The sequence below is a fragment of the Phyllobates terribilis genome, unplaced genomic scaffold, assembly GCF_046119375.1.
Source record: "Phyllobates terribilis strain yellow unplaced genomic scaffold, ASM4611937v1 Scaffold_3__8_contigs__length_932513732, whole genome shotgun sequence".
In the NCBI taxonomy this organism is placed as follows: domain Eukaryota; kingdom Metazoa; phylum Chordata; class Amphibia; order Anura; family Dendrobatidae; genus Phyllobates; species Phyllobates terribilis.
In genome coordinates this window covers 782,814,740-782,833,602 of record NW_027362763.1, presented here as the reverse complement: position 1 = coordinate 782,833,602, position 18,863 = coordinate 782,814,740, and the positions used below count along the sequence as shown (strand labels likewise).

The window sequence follows — 18,863 nt, the reverse complement described above, 5'->3', positions numbered from 1 at the left end:
GATAGAGAAAAGAAGATTTTTGGTACTCACCGTAAAATCCTTTTCTCGGAGCCTTCATTGGGGACACAGCACCCACCCTTATTTGTGCCTTTTTTGGTTCATCTTAGGGTAATCCTTTATACCTCCTTTCCTACTGCTTTCTCACAAACTGGTTAGTTCACTCCCAGTGTGGGTGTTGCCTGCTGGGGAGGAGTTAACCTTTTTTTCTGCCTAGTGTCAGCCTCCTAGTGGCAGCAGCATACACCCATGGTTTGCTGTGTCCCCCAATGAAGGCTCCGAGAAAAGGATTTTACGGTGAGTACCAAAAATCTTTTTTTTTTTTTTTTTTTTTTTTTTTTTTTTTTAATACATTTTTGCTTTGTCCCAGTATGTGACATCAACTTACCCTGCCCTGATCGCTTATCTAATACTCAGTAATGCTTTTGCATTGCAAGGTATTAGGTCAGTGCATCGCACACAGTGAGGAAGCATGTCAGTTGAAAGAAAAATCTAAACTAAAATTGCATTTAGAACCAAATTCTAAAAGCAATATTATAGCAAGTCTACGGCCTGAGTTACAAACAACTTTGATAGAAGGTCAGTTTCATTGAATTCAGGACCAGCCCCTTGCTCTAATGTTCCCAGGGGCTTGTGACAGCCGGCGCCACAGAAGGCCACAGCCGGCGCCACAGGAGGCCACAGCCGGCACCTTTCCTTCATTCTTCATTTTATAAGCACCCTGCAACATGAGCATGTCTCTGCAGCAAGAGCAGGAAAATAAGGAGAGCGCAAATACAGACACGTAATATAAAAAGATCAAAATCCGGCAACATTGAAACTATCGATAAAAGATGAAAGGGGTTATTGTTGGGCCCACGGAGGAATATTGATCATTCATAGATTTTGTTTTTACCCTTTCACTCCAAAGTACAGTTGTAATCTGCCTTGTGGTTTTACTTTTGACAAGTCATTGATATGCCAGACGTAGCTGTGGCATTCCGGCACCTAAAATGTCCTTTCTAAATATCTATCTTTAAACCGTTCCCACTTTTGTAATTACCTTTATTACACACTACCCTACACTTCTCCCTATCCTGCTAATCCCTAAATGTGGTTTTTTTACTGCACTTCCGGCAACATTTCATTTGAGAGAAGTCTCAAATGCGATGTCACAGTGGACAGATCTTCACTCACTCCCCGTAGCGTCTACTGCCCCATCTATAACAGGACGTCGCAGGGGGCAGCGCTGCACTCACTCCCCGCAGTGTCCATTGCCCCATCTATAACAGGACGTGTCAGGTGACAGCGCTGCAGTTACTACAGTTTCTTGCATCGCCACCCACTAAAATGTGTGTATTTTAAACAGTGTTTTCCTGCCGCATACAAGCTGTTATAAATCACAGCATTTCCTGAACGCTATCTAGGAGTTAAAGTTTCATAACCGGTGGAATACCTTAGGTTACTGACCTCTGCCATAAAGCAGGTAATAAAGGGGTATTCCTATCTCGAAGATCCTATCCCAATATGTAGTAGGTGTTATAATATGAGCAAATACCTCCTATTAAAAATGTAATATAGCTCTCCTGATAACTTATGTCGCTTACCTCCTGTGCAGGCCATTGCAGCATCTTAGGTATCCCTGGTTATGACCACTCATAGTGACACAGTTACTTGCTAGTGGTTGTAACCATAGATACCTAAGCTACTGCAATAGCATGCACTTGAGGTAAGCGACATGGGTTATCAGGAGAACTATACTACAATTTTAATTGAAGGCATTTGCAAATATTATTATTACACCTACTACATATTGCGATAGGATCTTTGAGATGTGAATACCCCTTTAAGTGCTATAGAGTGATTATAGTTTTTAAGCATTACTATCTAGAACTACCCAGAGACATTTCCCCTGTCTGCAGCATTTCTCAGCAGTCAGGTTATGTAATCGCTTACTCTCTAGAGAATGTGTTATATACATTAAATGCCTCCTTACTACAAAGATTTTGACATTTAGCCCCCAGCAATATTAGATAACACAGTTTATGGTATCCTAAACCATCCTGCCAAAAGAAGCCGCAGTTACACAATCTCTGGCCTTGTGGGAAGTTTTCCTCTCACAATCACCTAACATCGTAGGGCGGCAAAGAAACCCATTCCCGGCTGGGCGATTTTACGTTTTTCTCCCTTCTCTTTTTAATGCCCATATTTTTCTGTCCACATGGAATTCATTAGGAATTATAAAAAAAATTTAAAAAAAATGTAAGTGCGGTGAAAATGTGCAAAAGAAAAAAAATTCACTGTGCGACCCTGGCAATTTGTTTTTCCAGATTAATACAATGATTGTGATACCAAACTTGCATATTTTATTTTAATGGGAGGTTGGGGGGGGGGGGGGTATTTTTTATATTTTGATAGATTAGAATTCTATGGACATGGTGATAGCAAATGTTTATTTTATTTTTTTAAATGTACTTTATTTTAATGGGGGGAAAAAGGGAGAATTATAACTTATAAAAAAAAAAATTTTTTTTTTTCCTGAACCTGCAATCACTTATACCATAGTATTGGAGCATATAGTAATAACCAATACACCACTGGGTTTCATAGGAGCATCGTCATGACAGGCACGGGGGTCTTCAGAAGACCACTGACTTACATAGCAAAAAAAGTCACCTTGCAACAGCATTCTGGGGGTTGATGACACTCCGATCAATATACCATGCACTGTAAATGCTGCTTTCAGAGACTGACAAGGGCACTTAACAAGCTAATATCAGGCAGCACTTGGCTCCACCCCCGATTGTTAGAGGCAGATGATGGCTGTATCACACAGCCATCATCAGTTGGCAATAAAGCAGGCTCAGTTTCTGACCTTACTTCAAAGAAGGGGACCCGACATATGAAAATATAATTCAGAGTAAGGGCTTAATGCTCCTTATAGGATGTCACCCAGCTGTCCAGAATCCTTAACATCATATTTTCCTGCTTTTATTATGACGCATCCTCTAACACAATTGAGCAGTAATGGAAGTCAGCACTGACACCCAGATTTCCCCAAAAACGTACACAACACATAGAACAACCTACAAGTAGCAATAGCTTCTATATATGGGAGTATCCCAACTCTACTGGCAGTGAAAAGTCAAGGGAGGCCCGCATGCTCACTATGTATACATATATTTTATACATAGGTCAAGCCAGCAGCACTGGACGCAGACAAAGATATAGGTGTCTGCCTCAAGGACCCCATTCCAATGGTCCTGTAGTCAAATCAAAATACTGGAGTAGAAATATAGCCAGCCGGGGACCTGCCTTGGACTAGTCAGCCCCACAGGGGCTCCACCAGCTTCTTTAAGTATGTTCCCTCTGAAACGCAGCATTTTAAAGAGTAAACACATCTGCCTGCAATAACGCAGCCGGTGACATTACAGGCAGCGTGAAACTGACAGGTTCCCTTTAACTATTATTCCAACATTTCCAGGCTACATGGCATTATACCGGACTGTGTACAATAGATAAATGGTCATAGTCAGTGCAGGAAGCTCTTCTTTGTGCACCACCAATCCCAGTAGCCACGGGCCATTTTAGTAGTCGGATCATCAGCTTTGTATTTCATATAAACACATTCTTCACATGTAATGTTTTGGGGTTAATAAATTATTGCTTTTGTATTAATTTGCTGCCTTTTTAAATGGCCAATATATTTATACTGTAATTCACTACATTCAGAATGCCACACCTATATATTTGTATAAGGCCAATTAAAGGGGGATGTTCACTACTTTTATATTAATGTCCTATCCCTAAGATGGGTCATCAATATCAGATCAGTGGGGGAGCAAAACCCGGCATACCCTCTGATCAGACATTCCCGGTGCCAGCGGCGGACAGATGTTACCAGTTGCGGCGCAGCTCCATCAGCTGTATTAAATGGTTGCAAAGGGGTACTGCAGATCCACTACCATTCATTCGTCTAGGAGCGCATGTACAGTACATGGCCACATCCACTATACAGTAGACCGAGCTGTACGACTCAGCGACTGATCACTTCTGACTACCGCCACTGGCACCGGTGAACAGCTGGTGAACCGGTGAACAGCTCTGCACCTTTACAACAGTAAAGGTGCAGAGTGTCGCAGCCCCACCAATCCGATATTGATGACTTATCTTAAAGACAGACCATCAAAAGTAGTGGACAACCCCTATATTTTCTAACCAGTGGCTCCTGATAACAGAAGGCTGGTTATTTTTCTTGTAATGTGTTAACTAGTCATAGACTGCAGTAATAAATTGACATATGAAAGTGCATTTGTCAATTTGTGCAGACTGACCATTGGAATTAAGCACTTTCTATAAGCAATATGGATTCAACACTACTGTTTCTTTTAAGTTAATTTAATAAAATGTAATTTATTTATATCCTTTATTATTTGAGGGAGTTGACCTTTGTAGCACTTATGGGTCATTTTTAGAGGTGAGTGAATCAATTTGCAGGACCCTGGTCCAGCAGCCACATCAGCAAAACGAGGCCACTGGACAGGAGCCCTGCGAACGGCCTTCTACCTGCTGACATAGCCGGCTTCTCTATTAACCACTGGAGAGCCAAGTCATGTGTGCACCACGCCACAACATGCTATAGCACCAGGGCAGCCAACCAAAAGAGCCACCGATGCCAGTTTCGTAAGAGGAGGCTTGCAGGGCTTTCGTCAGCCAGTCACAGAGTACTGATATAGTCACTGGACCAGGGTCCTGCGAATAGATTCATCTCTAGTAGTTATTTGTAAACTGTGTTGTGAGGTCACAGAAAAGCATTGCTAGCTAAAATCTGGCCTCCGTTACATGGGTTTTCAGCATTTCAAAATACATGTTAAAGCCATGCGTTTAAAGAGATTTTTTTTCTATTACATGCACTTTTCGCGGAAGTCTACATCCATATCTATAAATAATCAAAAGTGCACATAATTGCCAGCCAAAAACCGAAAAAAGCAAAACACGTTTAAAAGTGTCCTTACTGAGGTCAACAAATTACTAAAACTTTTTGCGCATGTCCATATTACAGTCTATATAGACACACCATGCACAATGGCTCATATAGGGGCTGCTTTATGGCCATGGTGCATTGATATTCACGTGGTCCCTAAGGTCGCAGTTACACGCCTAAACATTTGGAGCTTGGATATTACAAAGTTTCAGTGCAAGAAAACAATTCTTTGAAGCATTACAGCTCATCTACTTGTTAGAGATGGACCCCGGCAGCATTACATGTCCCGACCATGCCCCGTACCTCTATTGTGGGATGGGTGTTATGCTTGTACGCTGTGTAGAGAGGAAATTGGATCTGAAAGATTTTTGCCACACACAACAAGAGTTTTTCTTTTTCATCAGTACTCCATAAACTAAACGGGTCAGTGCTTTTCAGTGGGTCCTCTTCTGTCAGGTTACAAGTCCTTGCAGTTTCTAACGGCTTCTCAGGGGCTTTACATGGTGGCGATGGCCCTTCTTCCCCCTCCTCCTCCTGAGGCTCCTTCTCCACATTCAGCAGCTCCTCGGATGGGTTAGGCTCATCCTGCCAGTTTGTATCAGGGCTAGTAGTGCAAATTTTCAAAAGCTGGTCCCGCAGAGCCTGGACTTGGCTAATCACCAAGTTAATAAGGGCACATACCACTTGGTTGAAAATCTCCAAATGTTTATACTCCTTAAAGCAGCACAGACACTGTCTAAAAACAAAAGTAAAAAAAATAAAAATAAATCAGTGTGCATCTAAATTAAGGCTCTTTCTACACAGTGCCATTCAGATGTTCTGATCATACACTACTCGCACACATTAAAGGAAAGCAGTCAGGACGAGTGATGAGCGAGCGTGTTTTGTTAACCATTTCGGCGAGCATGCTCGGGTACTCGCCGAGTATTTGTGGTGTGCTCGAATGTTATGTTTGACTCACTGTGTGTATGATTTCCGACTGTTTGGCTGCGTACCCACTATGCGTTTTTTAAGCATTTCCACAGCGGCAATTCCACTGCGAAAAACGCTTAACAAACGCTTGGTATAAGGTCGGCCATGTTCCCCAATGATAATCAGCATGTGCTGTGCACATGCTGCGGAAATTTCCGCTGCTGATTATCATTGCGGAAAAATACGAAGCATGTCCATTCATTTTGCGGACACGCAGCGTAATTGCCGCCATTGACTTGAATTGAATCGCTTAATATCTGCATGACTACATGAGCACACGCGGATATTAAGCGATTCACTGCGCGGATGGTACCCGGGTCTGGAGAAGAGGAGACTCTCCTCCAGACCCAGGTACAATAGAACCTGTAAAAAAAAAAAAAGAAAAAAAAAAAAAAGAATTTAAAATAAAAAAAACATTATACTCCCCTTCTGATGGCCCCCGGTCTCCTGTACAATGCATCCAGGCTCCCCGGTGGCTCGCGATGGTGTAAAAGGACCTTCCATAACGTCATTTAGTCATGTGACAGGTCACGCGACCGCCGACGTCAGCTGGTTGCATGGATTTGTATAGTGTGACCAAGTTGTCAAGCACTTTTCTAAGTGATACTAAAAATCGCTTGGAAAAGCGCTTGACAACCCGCATGCGAATTCGCATGTGCAAAACGCGTGACAAACGCTTGTCCCTGGCTGAAAAAACGCATGTAAAATCCGCATGCGTTTTTTCTGCCAGAGATATGCAGAAACGCTCAGGAAAAATCCGGAGCATTTCTGCATCATGGGCACTTAGGCATTCCTCACATGTAATAAAGCTGTCAAACAGTCGCAAATCATGCACACGGAGTGACTCAAACATAAAACATTGGAGCATGCCGCAAATACTCGGAAAACACCCGAGCATGCTTGTAAATCTTGAGTAACGTACATGCTCGCTCATCACGCACTTTTACTGGGGCCATACCAGAGCTTCATATGTGAAAAGGATACACAGTCATGAGAAATCTAGAGTAGCAGCCAAATGCAAATCAGGCTGAAAGTGCACTAAGGGCGTGTCAATACATTAGGAAGACGCCATCCAAGGGCAAAGGCAGATTTCTAATATTTGGCACATCAGATCACTACAAAAAAGGTAGCATTTTTTTATAAGAGCCATACAACTACTGCCGTGCTGACAGATTTCCTTTACAGGCATTTTCCAGTTCTGGGATGAGATCAGTGGGGGACAGACACCTGGCGGCCCCACTAATCAGCGGTCACCTGCTCAAGCAGCGCAGACTGGTAAACTGTGTACGGAGCAGGACACAATCGCTATGTCAAACTAATAGATGATCTGCAGGACCCAGAAGCAGTCACAAAACAGTATGACAGAATGATGGTGTCCTGACCTGTACACTGTTTACAGACAGCTCTTGAAATGTAGTATAAAGTTCATACAATGAATAAACTTTATATAAATGCAAAAAGCCCTCCCATTTTGGAGCACACACTGCATAAATCACAGCTGTATACTGGACTGTTCCCTGCAGACTAGTAATCGTCTCAATTCTATAAAAAAAAAATGTAGTTAAGTAGAGATAAATGTCATACACACACACACACACACACACACACACGTGACCCATTGCCTTTTATATACAATATTAATTGTAGAGACATCTATAAAGAACGAGTAGGATTTGCATGGTATATAAATCAGCTGCGCTGCAGAATTACACACCGCTTACCTCTGTGTCCAGGAATTAATGTAAGCAAATATCTTGAGAGCATGTTCTTTTCTGAGGTGCAACTCATCACTGCCATCAGAGTCGGATACTACAATATAAAAACAAAAGTTATTATGAAGAGGTATAAAAGCCAGTGCGAGGCAAAAGTGTGGAGCAATCACTGATGTATTTAACATTGGTTCACACAGCGCCAAACCACAGCAACGTGCAGCAGACTGTCACCATTCATATCTGTACCCTATGGGGTTAACAATCTTGGGTCCCTATATCAGATGCATACATAGGAAGTAAATTAACCTTTTAGTATGTTTTTGGAGCACTTTGAGGAAATGGAGAATATACAGGAGTGAATTTATCAAGACTGCCGTCAGCCTGGAATAAAGCCATCTTCTCTAAACCCCTCCCCACCGCAGAGGGTTCTGACGTCCCTGCATGAGCCTCATTTTTCACATCTGACATGTATCACATTGTGTAGAAATAATTCTGGGATTCTTCGACATATACTACTGATTCAGAGGCTGCTTTTTCCATGACACATTGTACACTTTATATTAGTACATTTAGGTCAATATTAAAAAAATAAATACAAAACATATCTGAAGTTTAACAAAAAAAAAAATTATATTATAAATATATATATATATATATATATATATATATATATATATATATATATATATATATATATATATATATATATATATATACACATTTTTTTTTTTAAATTTGCTCATGCTCTTAAACCTGATAGCACACAAAATAGCTAATAAATAACATTTCTGCTATACATCGGCTTCAAACATCTAATTTTGCTAGGATGTTAGAAAACTTTCGTATCAAATGTTAATTTTCTCAACCAAATTTACAAAATCTATTTCTTTTACGGACCGTTTCACTTTTGAAGCGAGTCTGGAGGGGACTACACATCAGAATGTCCCACCCTTTCTCCTGCACTCTCGCAAAGAATCTAAAACCACACTGGGAAACTTTAATTCAAGTATAGCAGCTAAAGGGTTAAGTGCAATGAAAAATTATTTTTTTTTCCACTAACATTTTGCTATTGCCTCAAATTTTTCATTTTCACAAGGGGTAAAATGAGACATTTGTAAGAATATCTCCTAAACCGTACCCCATAAATGATCGAAAACCAAAGCATGGGCATTATTTGCAGAACCCCTAAGGTGCAAGAACCACAGAAAAACCCCAAAGCGACCACATTTTGGAAATTACACGCTTTTGTGCATGTCTAAAAAGAAGAGACACCACCAAAACAGAGGCCACACTGAGTCCAAAGTGACTCCATCTGACTCATTACAGTGAATGGTTCTGTCAGGGGTTTGGTCTGAATGCTGTTTTGGTGGAGAATTAGACACAAACCCCGACAAATGCTCAGCATAGAGCACAGGATAAGGAAGGATTCACACACCTGTGTTTCGTGGTCTGATGCACGGACCAGCTGTGGCTGTCCTGACCTGAACTCGACAGCCTCATATAGGTCTACGAGTCTGCTGAGCACAGGTCCGGAGACCTGCATCCTATCCGCAAATTGCTCTTCCTACTCTACCGTGCAATATATGTAATGTTTGCACACTTAAAATACACCTTTGCAAAAAATTATATACAGGTGCTTCTCACTAAATTAGAATAGCAAAAAGTTAATTTAGTTCAGTTCTTCAATACAAAAAGTGAAACTCATTGTATAGAGTCATTCCAAACAGAGTGATCTACTTCAAGTGTTTATTTCTGTTAATGTTGATGAATATAGCTTATAGCCAATGAAAACACAAGTCATTATCTCAGTAAATTAGAATAATTAACAAAAAACACCTGCAAAGGCTTCCTAAGCATTTAAAAAGGTCCCTTAGTCTGTTTCAGTAGGCTCCGCAATCATGGGGAAGACTGTTGACTTGACAGATGTCCAGAAGGCAGTCATTGACACACTCCACAAGGAGGGTAAGCCACAAAAGGTCGTTGCTAAAGAAGCTGGCTGTTCACAGAGTGCTGTATCCAAGCTTATTAATGGAAAGTTGAGTGGAAGGAGAAAGTGTGGTAGAAAAAGGTGCACAAGCAACCGGGATAACCGCAGCCTAGAAAGGATTGTTAAGAAAAGGCCATTCAAACATTTGGGGGAGATTCACAAGGAGTGGACTGCTGCTGGAGTCATTGCTTCAAGAGCCACCACACACAGACGTATCCAGGACATGGGCTACAAGTGTCGCATTCCTTGTGTCAAGGTCACTCATGACCAATAGACAACGCCAGAAGTGTCTTGCCTGGGCCAAGGAGAAAAAGACCTGGACTGATGCTCAGTGGTCCAAGGTGGTGTTCTCAGATGAAAGTAAATTTTGCATTTCATTTGGAAATCAAAGTCCCAGAGTCTGGAGGAAGAGTGGAGAGGTACACAATCCAAACTGCTTGAGGTCTAGTGTGAAGTTTCCACAATCAGTGATGGTTTGGGGAGGCCATGTCATCTGCTGGTGTAGGTCCACTGTGTTTTATCAAGACCAAAGTCAGTGCAGCCATCTACCAGGAAATTTTAGAGCACTTCATGCTTCCCTCTGCAGACAAGCTTTTAGAGATGGAAATTTCGTTCTCCAGTAGGACTTGGCCCCTGTCCACACTGCCAAAAGTACCAATACCTGGATTAAAAACAGCAGTATCACTGTGCTTGATTGCCCAGCAAACTCACCTGACCCTAACCCCATCGAGAATCTATGGGGTATTGTCAAGAGGAAGATGAGAGACACCAGACCCAACAATGCAGACGAGCTGAAGGCTGCTATCAAAGCAACCTGGGCTTCCATAACACCTCAGCAGTGCCACTGGCTGATCGTCTCCATGCCACGCCGCATTGATGCAGTAATTGATGCAAAAGGAGCCCCGACCAAGTATTGAGTGCATTTACTGAACATACATTTCAGTAGGCCAACATTTCAGACTTTAAAAACATTTTTCAAGCTGGTGTTATAAAGTATTCTAATTTACTGAGATAATGACTTTTGTGTTTTCATTGGCTGTAAACCGTAATCATCAACATTAACAGAAATAAACACTTGAAACAGATCACTCGGTTTGTAATGACTATATAATAGGAGTTTCACTTTTTGTATTGAAGAACTGAAATAAATTAACTTTTTGATGATATCCTAATTTAGTGAGAAGCACTTTTATATTCTTTTTGTATCCCCATATTCTGAGAGTTAGGTTAAGTGCACACGGTGCGTTTTTGATGCGTTTTTTCAGCACGTTAATGCATGAAAAACATTAATCTGTCTGCTAGCTAATGCAATGACAATCCTGATGTGCTGTGCACATGATGCGGAATTTTCCACTCAGGATTGTCATTGCGTTTAAATACGCATGTCCATTCTTTGTAGCGTTTCTGCAGCGTTTCCCACCCATTGACTTTAATTGAACTGCAGCAAACTCGCAGGTATAAATATATTTGCGGATTTGCTGCGGTTGTTTGCTGCGTATTTTACTAGTCAATGGGTCAAATACGCACATAGGATGGTACCCGGGTCAGCTGGGGAAGACTACTTCTCCCATCATCCGACCGCGGCTCCCGCTGATAACCGCGAGAGCAGAGCGGCTGAGGGGAGCAGTAGTCTCCTCAGCCGAGCCAGCGTGTGTGCGGTCAGTGAAAAAAAAAAAGTTAAAAAAAAAAAACATCTATATCCCCCGGCGTCCTGATCCCTCGGCAGCCAGCGGTACACTGACGGGAGCGCGCTCACTCTCAGCAGTGTATATCGCTCAGGTGCCGGCTGAGGTCATGCGAGTACCGGTGTTGCGTAGCAATGTTCCCACGTATCATTGATGCGCAGGTCAGCTGGGCTGATCAGCTGATGAACCCAAGTGACCTCACTCCTACAGCACAGCCATGTACACTGACAGGAGTGATTACACTCCTGTCAGTGTACATTGCTGTATTCTACAGCAGTTACATCAGTGATTGATTTGACTGCTGTAGAAGTGACCCGGATCGCCGAGGGACAATCTGGATTACGTCGTGACGGCGGACAGGTGAGGGATATGGTTGTTTATTTTATTTGTTTATTTTTTACAGAAGGTTGAGGGCTTTGGGGATTGGCAGTATAAATAAATAATTAAAACCGTGTGTCATTTTATTTCAATAAAAAAAGCTTTCTGGCGGTGTCTTATTGAAAAAGCGTTGAAAACTTTACTAAGCGGTTAGTAATGGGGGACGCCTCTCCATTACTAACCTGGGCTTCATGTCAGCCGCCAATACAAGGCTGACATGAACCCCAACCCCATTGCCCCACCGCTACAGGGCAGTGGGAAGAGCGGAGGCTAAGCACCAGATTAGGCACATCCTATGGATGCGCCATTTCTGGGACTGCTGAGGGAATGATCTTAGCCGGAGGGGGCCAGGATCCATGGCCCCTTCCCTAGTTATTAATATCAGCCCACAGCTGTTTAGCCTTTTCTGGTTAGATTTTATAGGGTCACTTTTTTTTCTGGGGTCCCCCTGTAATCTAGCCAATAAATGCTAAGCAAACAGCAGTGGGCTGTTATTAATAGCCAGGGAACATTTTTTGGCTAATGGCCCCCTCCCCGGCTAGTAATATCAGCCCCCAGTGGTCTGCTTTCCCTCTGCTGGTTATGAAAGTGATGCGGGAACCCACGCCGTTTTAAAAAAAAAAATTAGGCTTTGTGCCCACGATCCGGACGTAGCAGCGCTTTGGACGCATATTTTTGCTGCATTTAAAATGTTGCATTCTATTGAACTCAGGTAAATCCGCATATGTTCGCTGAACCATGCGGATTTACCGCATTCTATACATTACAGTGGTCAAACTTCTGTAGCGGAGACTAGCGACTCCGCAAGAGAATTTGACATGCCGTGGTCCTGAAAGACGTGCGCATGTCAGTGTCCAAGGGCGATCCGCAGCCTCAGATACATGCATAGTGGACATGGGATTTCTAGAAATCCCATCCACTATGCTGTAACATCTGGACGCTGCAGGTTTGACGCTGCATAAACACGCAGAGTCAAACCCGCAGCATTTCCTGATCATGGCCACGTACCAAAACTCACCCGCAGCATGTTAATTTCTGTAGCAGAGACGCTTCAGATTTTGACCGACTGAAATGTCATTATATGCGGTGGATTCACATGTACCGACAACAAAAGTACGGCATTAGAACACAGCATTTTGGACGCAGCAAAAATACGCTGCGTCCAAAGCGCGGCTTGTTGCTGATCTGGGGGGCGGGGGCCGTAGCGGCTAATGAAACAGCTGTGAGCTGTTATTATAGCAAGGGAACATGTTTGCCTAATGGCACCTTCCTAGGCTAAAAACAGCAGCGCTCAGGTGCCACAGAAATGACTTGAATGGAAATGCTAATGAGATTGGGTGTCTAGGATTAGTTGACACCTTGCTCTTTTGTGTGATGACAAGGTGTCAGACCCTTTCACTACCAAATCTAATTAAACTAAAGTAAAGAGTTAAATAAACACACAGAGCAAACACTATTTGAAATACCACAGACACATTCTTTAATCATTTAAATTAACCAATATACTCACCCCAGTTCTGACTGTAATCCAAGGATAAAAGCAATGTCCCACATTTCTATTTTCAAATAACTTTTATTTAGCTCCAAAAAGCATTAATTGATGTACAAAAACGCATTAAAACACGCTTTTTTTCCCTGCAGCGTTTTGCCTGCCAAAAGATGCAGAAACACTGCAGAAATTCCTGCAATCAAATCCTTAAAGTGCACACATAACTTTAGGGTACGTGCCTACGATCAGTAATCGCTGCGGATTACTGCTGTGTAATCCGCAGCAGCCAGATGCTACAGCATAGTGGATGGGATTTCAAGAAATCCCATGCCCACTGAGTTCTCCGCGCACATGAGGCTCACCCGCGAACATGCGGCGCGTCTTTCCAGACCGCAGCATGTCAATCTCTCTTGCGGAGACGCAAGTCTCCACAAGAGAACTTATATCACTGTAATGTACAGTACAGACCAAAAGTTTGGACACACCTCATTTAAAGATTTTTCTGTATTTTCACGACTGAAAATTGTACATTCACACTGAAGGCATCAAAACTGTGAATTAACACATGTGGAATTATATACTTAAAGTGTGAAACAACTGAAAATATGTCTTATATTCTAGGTTCTTCAAACTAGCCACCTTTTGCTTTGATGACTGCTTTGCACACTCTTGGCATTCTCTTGATGAGCTTCAAGAGGTAGTCACCAGAAATTGTCTTCCAACAATCTTGAAGGAGTTCCCAGAGATGCTTAGCACTTGTTGGCCCTTTTGCCTTCACTCTGCAGTCCAGCTCACCCCAAACCATCTCGATTGGGCTCAGGTCCGGTGACTGCGGAGGCCAGGTCATCTGGCGTAGCACCCCATCACTCTCCTGCTTGGTCAAATAGCCCTTACACAGCCTGGAGGTGTGTTTGGGGTCATTGTCCTGTTGAAAAATGATGGTCCAACTAAAGGCAAACCGGATGGAATAGCATGCCGCTGCAAGATGCTGTGGTAGCCATGCTGGTTCAGTATGCCTTCAATTTTGAATAAATCCCCAACAGTGTCACCAGCAAAGCACCCCCACACCATCACACCTCCTCCTCCATGCTTCACGGTGGGAACCAGGCATGTAGAGTCCATCCGTTCACCTTTTCTGCATCGCACAAAGACACGGTGGTTGGAACCAAAGATCTCAAATTTGGACTCATGAGACCAAAGCACAGATTTCCACTGGTCTAATGTCCATTTCTTGTGTTCTTTAGCCCAAACAAGTCTCTTCTGCTTGTTGCCTGTCCTTAGTAGTGGTTTCCTAGCAGCTATTTTACCATGAAGGCCTGCTGCACAAAGTCTCCTCTTAACAGTTGTTGAAGAGATGTGTCTGCTGCTAGAACTCTGTGTGGCATTGACCTGGTCTCTAATCTGAGCTGCTCTTAACCTGCAATTTCTGAGGCTGGTGACTCGGATAAACTTATCCTCAGAAGCAGAGGTGACTCTTGGTCTTCCTTTCCTGGGGCGGCCCTCATGTGAGCCAGTTTCTTTGTAGCGCTTGATGGTTTTTGCAACTGCACTTGGGGATACATTCAAAGTTTGCCCAGTTTTTCGGACTGACTGACCTTCATTTCTTAAAGTAATGATGGCCACTCGTTTTTCTTTACTTAGCTGCTTTTTTTTTGCCATAATACAAATTGTAACAGTCTATTCAGTAGGACTATCAGCTGTGTATCCACCTGACTTCTGCACAACACAACTGATGGTCCCAACCCCATTTATAAGGCAAGAAATCGCACTTATTAAACCTGACAGGGCACACCTGTGAAGTGAAAGCCATTTCCGGTGACTACCTCTTAAAGCTCATCAAGAGAATGCCAAGAGTGTGCAAAGCAGTCATCAAAGCAAAAGGTGGCTACTTTGAAGAACCTGGAATATAAGACATATTTTCAGTTGTTTCACACTTTTTTGTTAAGTATATAATTCCACATGTGTTAATTCATAGTTCTGATGCCTTCAGTGTAAATGTACAATTTTGAAAGTCATGAAAATACAGAAAAATCTTTAAATGATAAGGTGTGTCCAAACTTTTGGTCTGTACTGTATATGATGCGGTGAATCCGCATGGTTCAATGAACACATGCGGATTCACCTGCATGCAGCGATTTGGAAGCAGCATAAAGTATGCTGCACTCAAAGCGCAGCCAATACTGACCATGTGTACATACCCTTATAAATTATTTTTTCCACCTGATTGGAGACTAGTTTTTTTATGGGTAAGTTGGTTTTAGTAATACCATATCTCTTTACATACACACGCCTTTTTTTATCGTATTTAATTCCATGTTATGTGACGTCAGACCATGACTAAAACGAAAGTCGAAACACATAGAAATAGGACCTAAGTGTTTGTACACATTTGTAAGTGTGCTAACATGTGGACTAAATTTGCTCTTTTAATGGCTCAAATAGAAGCTATATTTTATTAATACACGACTAACAGACTGCACCGCTGGATCCTTCTGCTCTTTGCCTGTTCATGTTGCGGCTGCTCTGCCCTGATCCGCATTGGGAACTACACGCCTTTTACTGGTGAGCTGACTATTTTTTCTTTTTATTTTATGTGAGGCGGTATGAAAAAAAAAGCATTTTTTGGTGCATTTTTTTTTTAATTATTTATAGTGTTCACCATATGGGTGAAATAATGTGACAGTTTTAAAGTTTAGGTTGTTCCAGGAAGCATCAATACTAAGTGTTTTCTTTTTACCTAAAAATTTTGTTTTTGATGGTGAAACATTTTCCGCATTTTTTTTTTTTTTTTTTTTTTTTTTGCACATTAGTACAATTTTTTCTTCTACTTCCACTATTGCTTTTCCCATTGCAGGACTTGAATACTGAATAGTCATGTATTGCAGCATATTAAGCCTGTCCTGGCCCGTTAGTCCCTACTTATAGCAGGGCCTAATAGTCTATCATACTTGGCTGATGCAGAGGCCATTGCTAGCCCTCTGGAGGCCATGTGAACTATCGGCACCTGGTAATCTGTCATGGGGTTGCTGATGGGTTAAAAAGAGAGCCACCTTCTGCTCTCGACCATCTAGATGCTACAGTCGCTAGTGATTGCAGCATGAACCAGACGTAACTTCAGAGTCACTTTGCCGCTGATAACTTATTAAGGCTGCTTTCAACTGAAAAAGAACAAGTCAGCAGTTCCAAAAAAACATAGGCGCACATTTATGAAAAGGGTCTTCATGTCAGACAGTTTCTGAAAGCATTTTTGTGAATTTTTATACACTGACGTCTAATGGATATTGAATGTTGAATGATCATTGCACCATACGCAAAAACTTAGAAACTCCCCTACCACTCTTGGGGTACGGGGTGTCAGACCATTCATCCCTCCCCTAAGTGGTCACGTGATTTCCCAACATGACGGCCTCCCTGGTTGAATCCTGCACCGCGCAGGGGCTGATACAGAAGATTCTGCTCATACTGATCCCTACACTTCATGTCTATGTTTATACAGATAATGGCCAGGTAGTGCAATCACTAGAGAAATAAATCACAGATAAACCACTTTAAAGCTTGGCCTCAAAACATGAATATTGTGGATGAGGATGCTTTAAATTCTAGCTGGACATTTATTGAACCTACGCTCTCTGTTTACCTCATCTTGAACACAAAATCGCCATTTGCTGAAAAGAGTTGTTTTGGGAGCCATGTGAAGCCCCATTAACATGCCAGAGACAAGGGCACAACTGTTTGCTACTGATTTATGAGGCTGCTGGCAGCTGCCACTGTGTACTTCCATGAAGGATAAAGAGGACTTTACAAGGGAGTGACTACAACCAGGCAAAAACAGGCAGTTGTGCCCGGAATATTTTACCTTTCTTTTCACCCTGAAAAGTCCAAGGCTACGTTCACATGTGCATCTCCACTGATGAACTCCTGCAGCGGTAAATATGCTGCAGATTCCACAGCGGTAAACCAGGATAGGTCCACATAAGGCAGATTGGCATTGAACCGTTTCAGGCACAAAAATCACATAAATCAACAGATACCAGGAGGAAAGAGGGCCCTGCTCGTAAGCTTACAATCTATGAGGTATGAATGCATTGTTGGTTACGGTGGTTTTTGAAAGCATTTCACTACCTGCTGCTCCAAAAAAAAAAAAAAAGTATTTAAACCCACACCAAAAAGTTAAATGCTTCTTTGATGCAGGTTTTGGACAAAGCAATGAAAAAATAGACTTGGACTACGTCCTGTTCTATTCCTCAACATTAGATCAGTATAGGACATGCTCTGAGTTTTTTTGTGGATCACTGATGTTTTCGGATGTGTGGACAAGGGACACTAAGGGTCTGACCGATAAACACAACTGACATTACACACAAATGTGTGAATGCACCCAAGGATGCTTGGAAGACAACATTTTTAGGGTGTATTTATGCAAGATGTTTTGACTGAACAGATAAAAATAAATACATACAATACAAACTACAAGTGGTTTTTATTATTCATGCTGTTTTGGAAAGCCATTTTCAACAGTGAGGCTATTATAGCTGCACAAAAAAACATTACCTATGCTTCACCTGGGAAGGGAGAGAAAACAAAAAAAAAAAAAACCACAGCAAAACCACATTCCAAAAACCAGTCAATACTCAGTGGAATCCTGAAAATTCTGTATGATTTAGGTTTTTGTTTTGTTTTTTTAAAGCACAAAGATAAAAAAAACACCTTTTATTCTTTAAGAATAGGGCGACAACAGTTCTTAGACTATTTTACAGCTGAAATTTTGCTGTAAACAAAAGCCACATCATATAAGTTGCATGCAAGTCGCAGTCGTATCTATGGCATTGGAATCTATGGCAAATTAGTCATGTGTGACTTACAACCAGTGGCAGAAACCCAACACAGTGTGAAACATTTGTGATATTGGTAGGTCGCAACAAGATATCAGATGCCATGCCACAACATGGCACCACAATCTATTTGCCTCGTGGCTTGTCTGTCCACCCAAAGACATTAAATTATTTTTCAATCAAGTTTTTCAGTGTTTCACACGCAAGCCCCTGATAAGAGGCTCGATTGTAGAGAAAAACGAAATGTGATATAGCCTAATGAAGGGAGGGGAGGTCATAATTAAGGCTGGAATCACACATCGTGTCACAGTGAGCTCACACCGCAATGCACGGAGAGACCGCGAGGTTCCTGACCCAAACTCAACAACCTCATCAGCTTATTAGGCTGGTAAAGAGCAGCAGCTCTCTATTCCTCCAAATGTATGCGATTTGTCTGAAGGTGGAGAGAGTGAATCCAGCACTGATTGGCCACAGAGATCATGTGACATGATTCCTGGGAGCGCCGATGCAGACACCAAAGGCACGGAGCAGACACCGGAAGAGTGTATCAGGTGTCATTTACAAGGGGAAAACATAGGGATTGAGAAGGGGTTATCCGAGTAGTGGACAACCCCTTTAAGTTCAGGTCAGTAGACCTGCAGCTGGTCCACACATTACAGATCACAAGGGGATATATGAATGCTGCCTAAGAGCCACTTATTGTGCAGAAGACCCTCTGTTCACACCTGCGCTTCTGCTCTATGGCAGAGAAACAGAATTCAGAATACAATAGACAGCACATTTCCGGAGGGGAAAAAAACATTAAACTTAATATGATGTGTGCAACACCGTGTACAACCAATAGACAG

At 42.2% G+C, this 18,863-nt stretch overlaps 1 protein-coding gene across 2 annotated transcripts in view; it reads right to left on the bottom strand.

The window, feature by feature from the left end:
* The window catches only part of USP34 (ubiquitin specific peptidase 34), a 143,233-nt gene that overhangs the window by 111,825 nt on the left and 12,545 nt on the right, over positions 1-18,863 (bottom strand). For both annotated transcript variants that reach the window (XM_073672310.1, XM_073672311.1), the window contains exons 2-3: positions 7,654-7,741; positions 5,264-5,696 (exon numbers count right to left, since the gene is read on the bottom strand). In XM_073672310.1, coding sequence (XP_073528411.1) covers positions 5,264-5,696; positions 7,654-7,741 — 521 coding nt within the window. The remainder of the gene's footprint in view (positions 1-5,263; positions 5,697-7,653; positions 7,742-18,863) is intronic.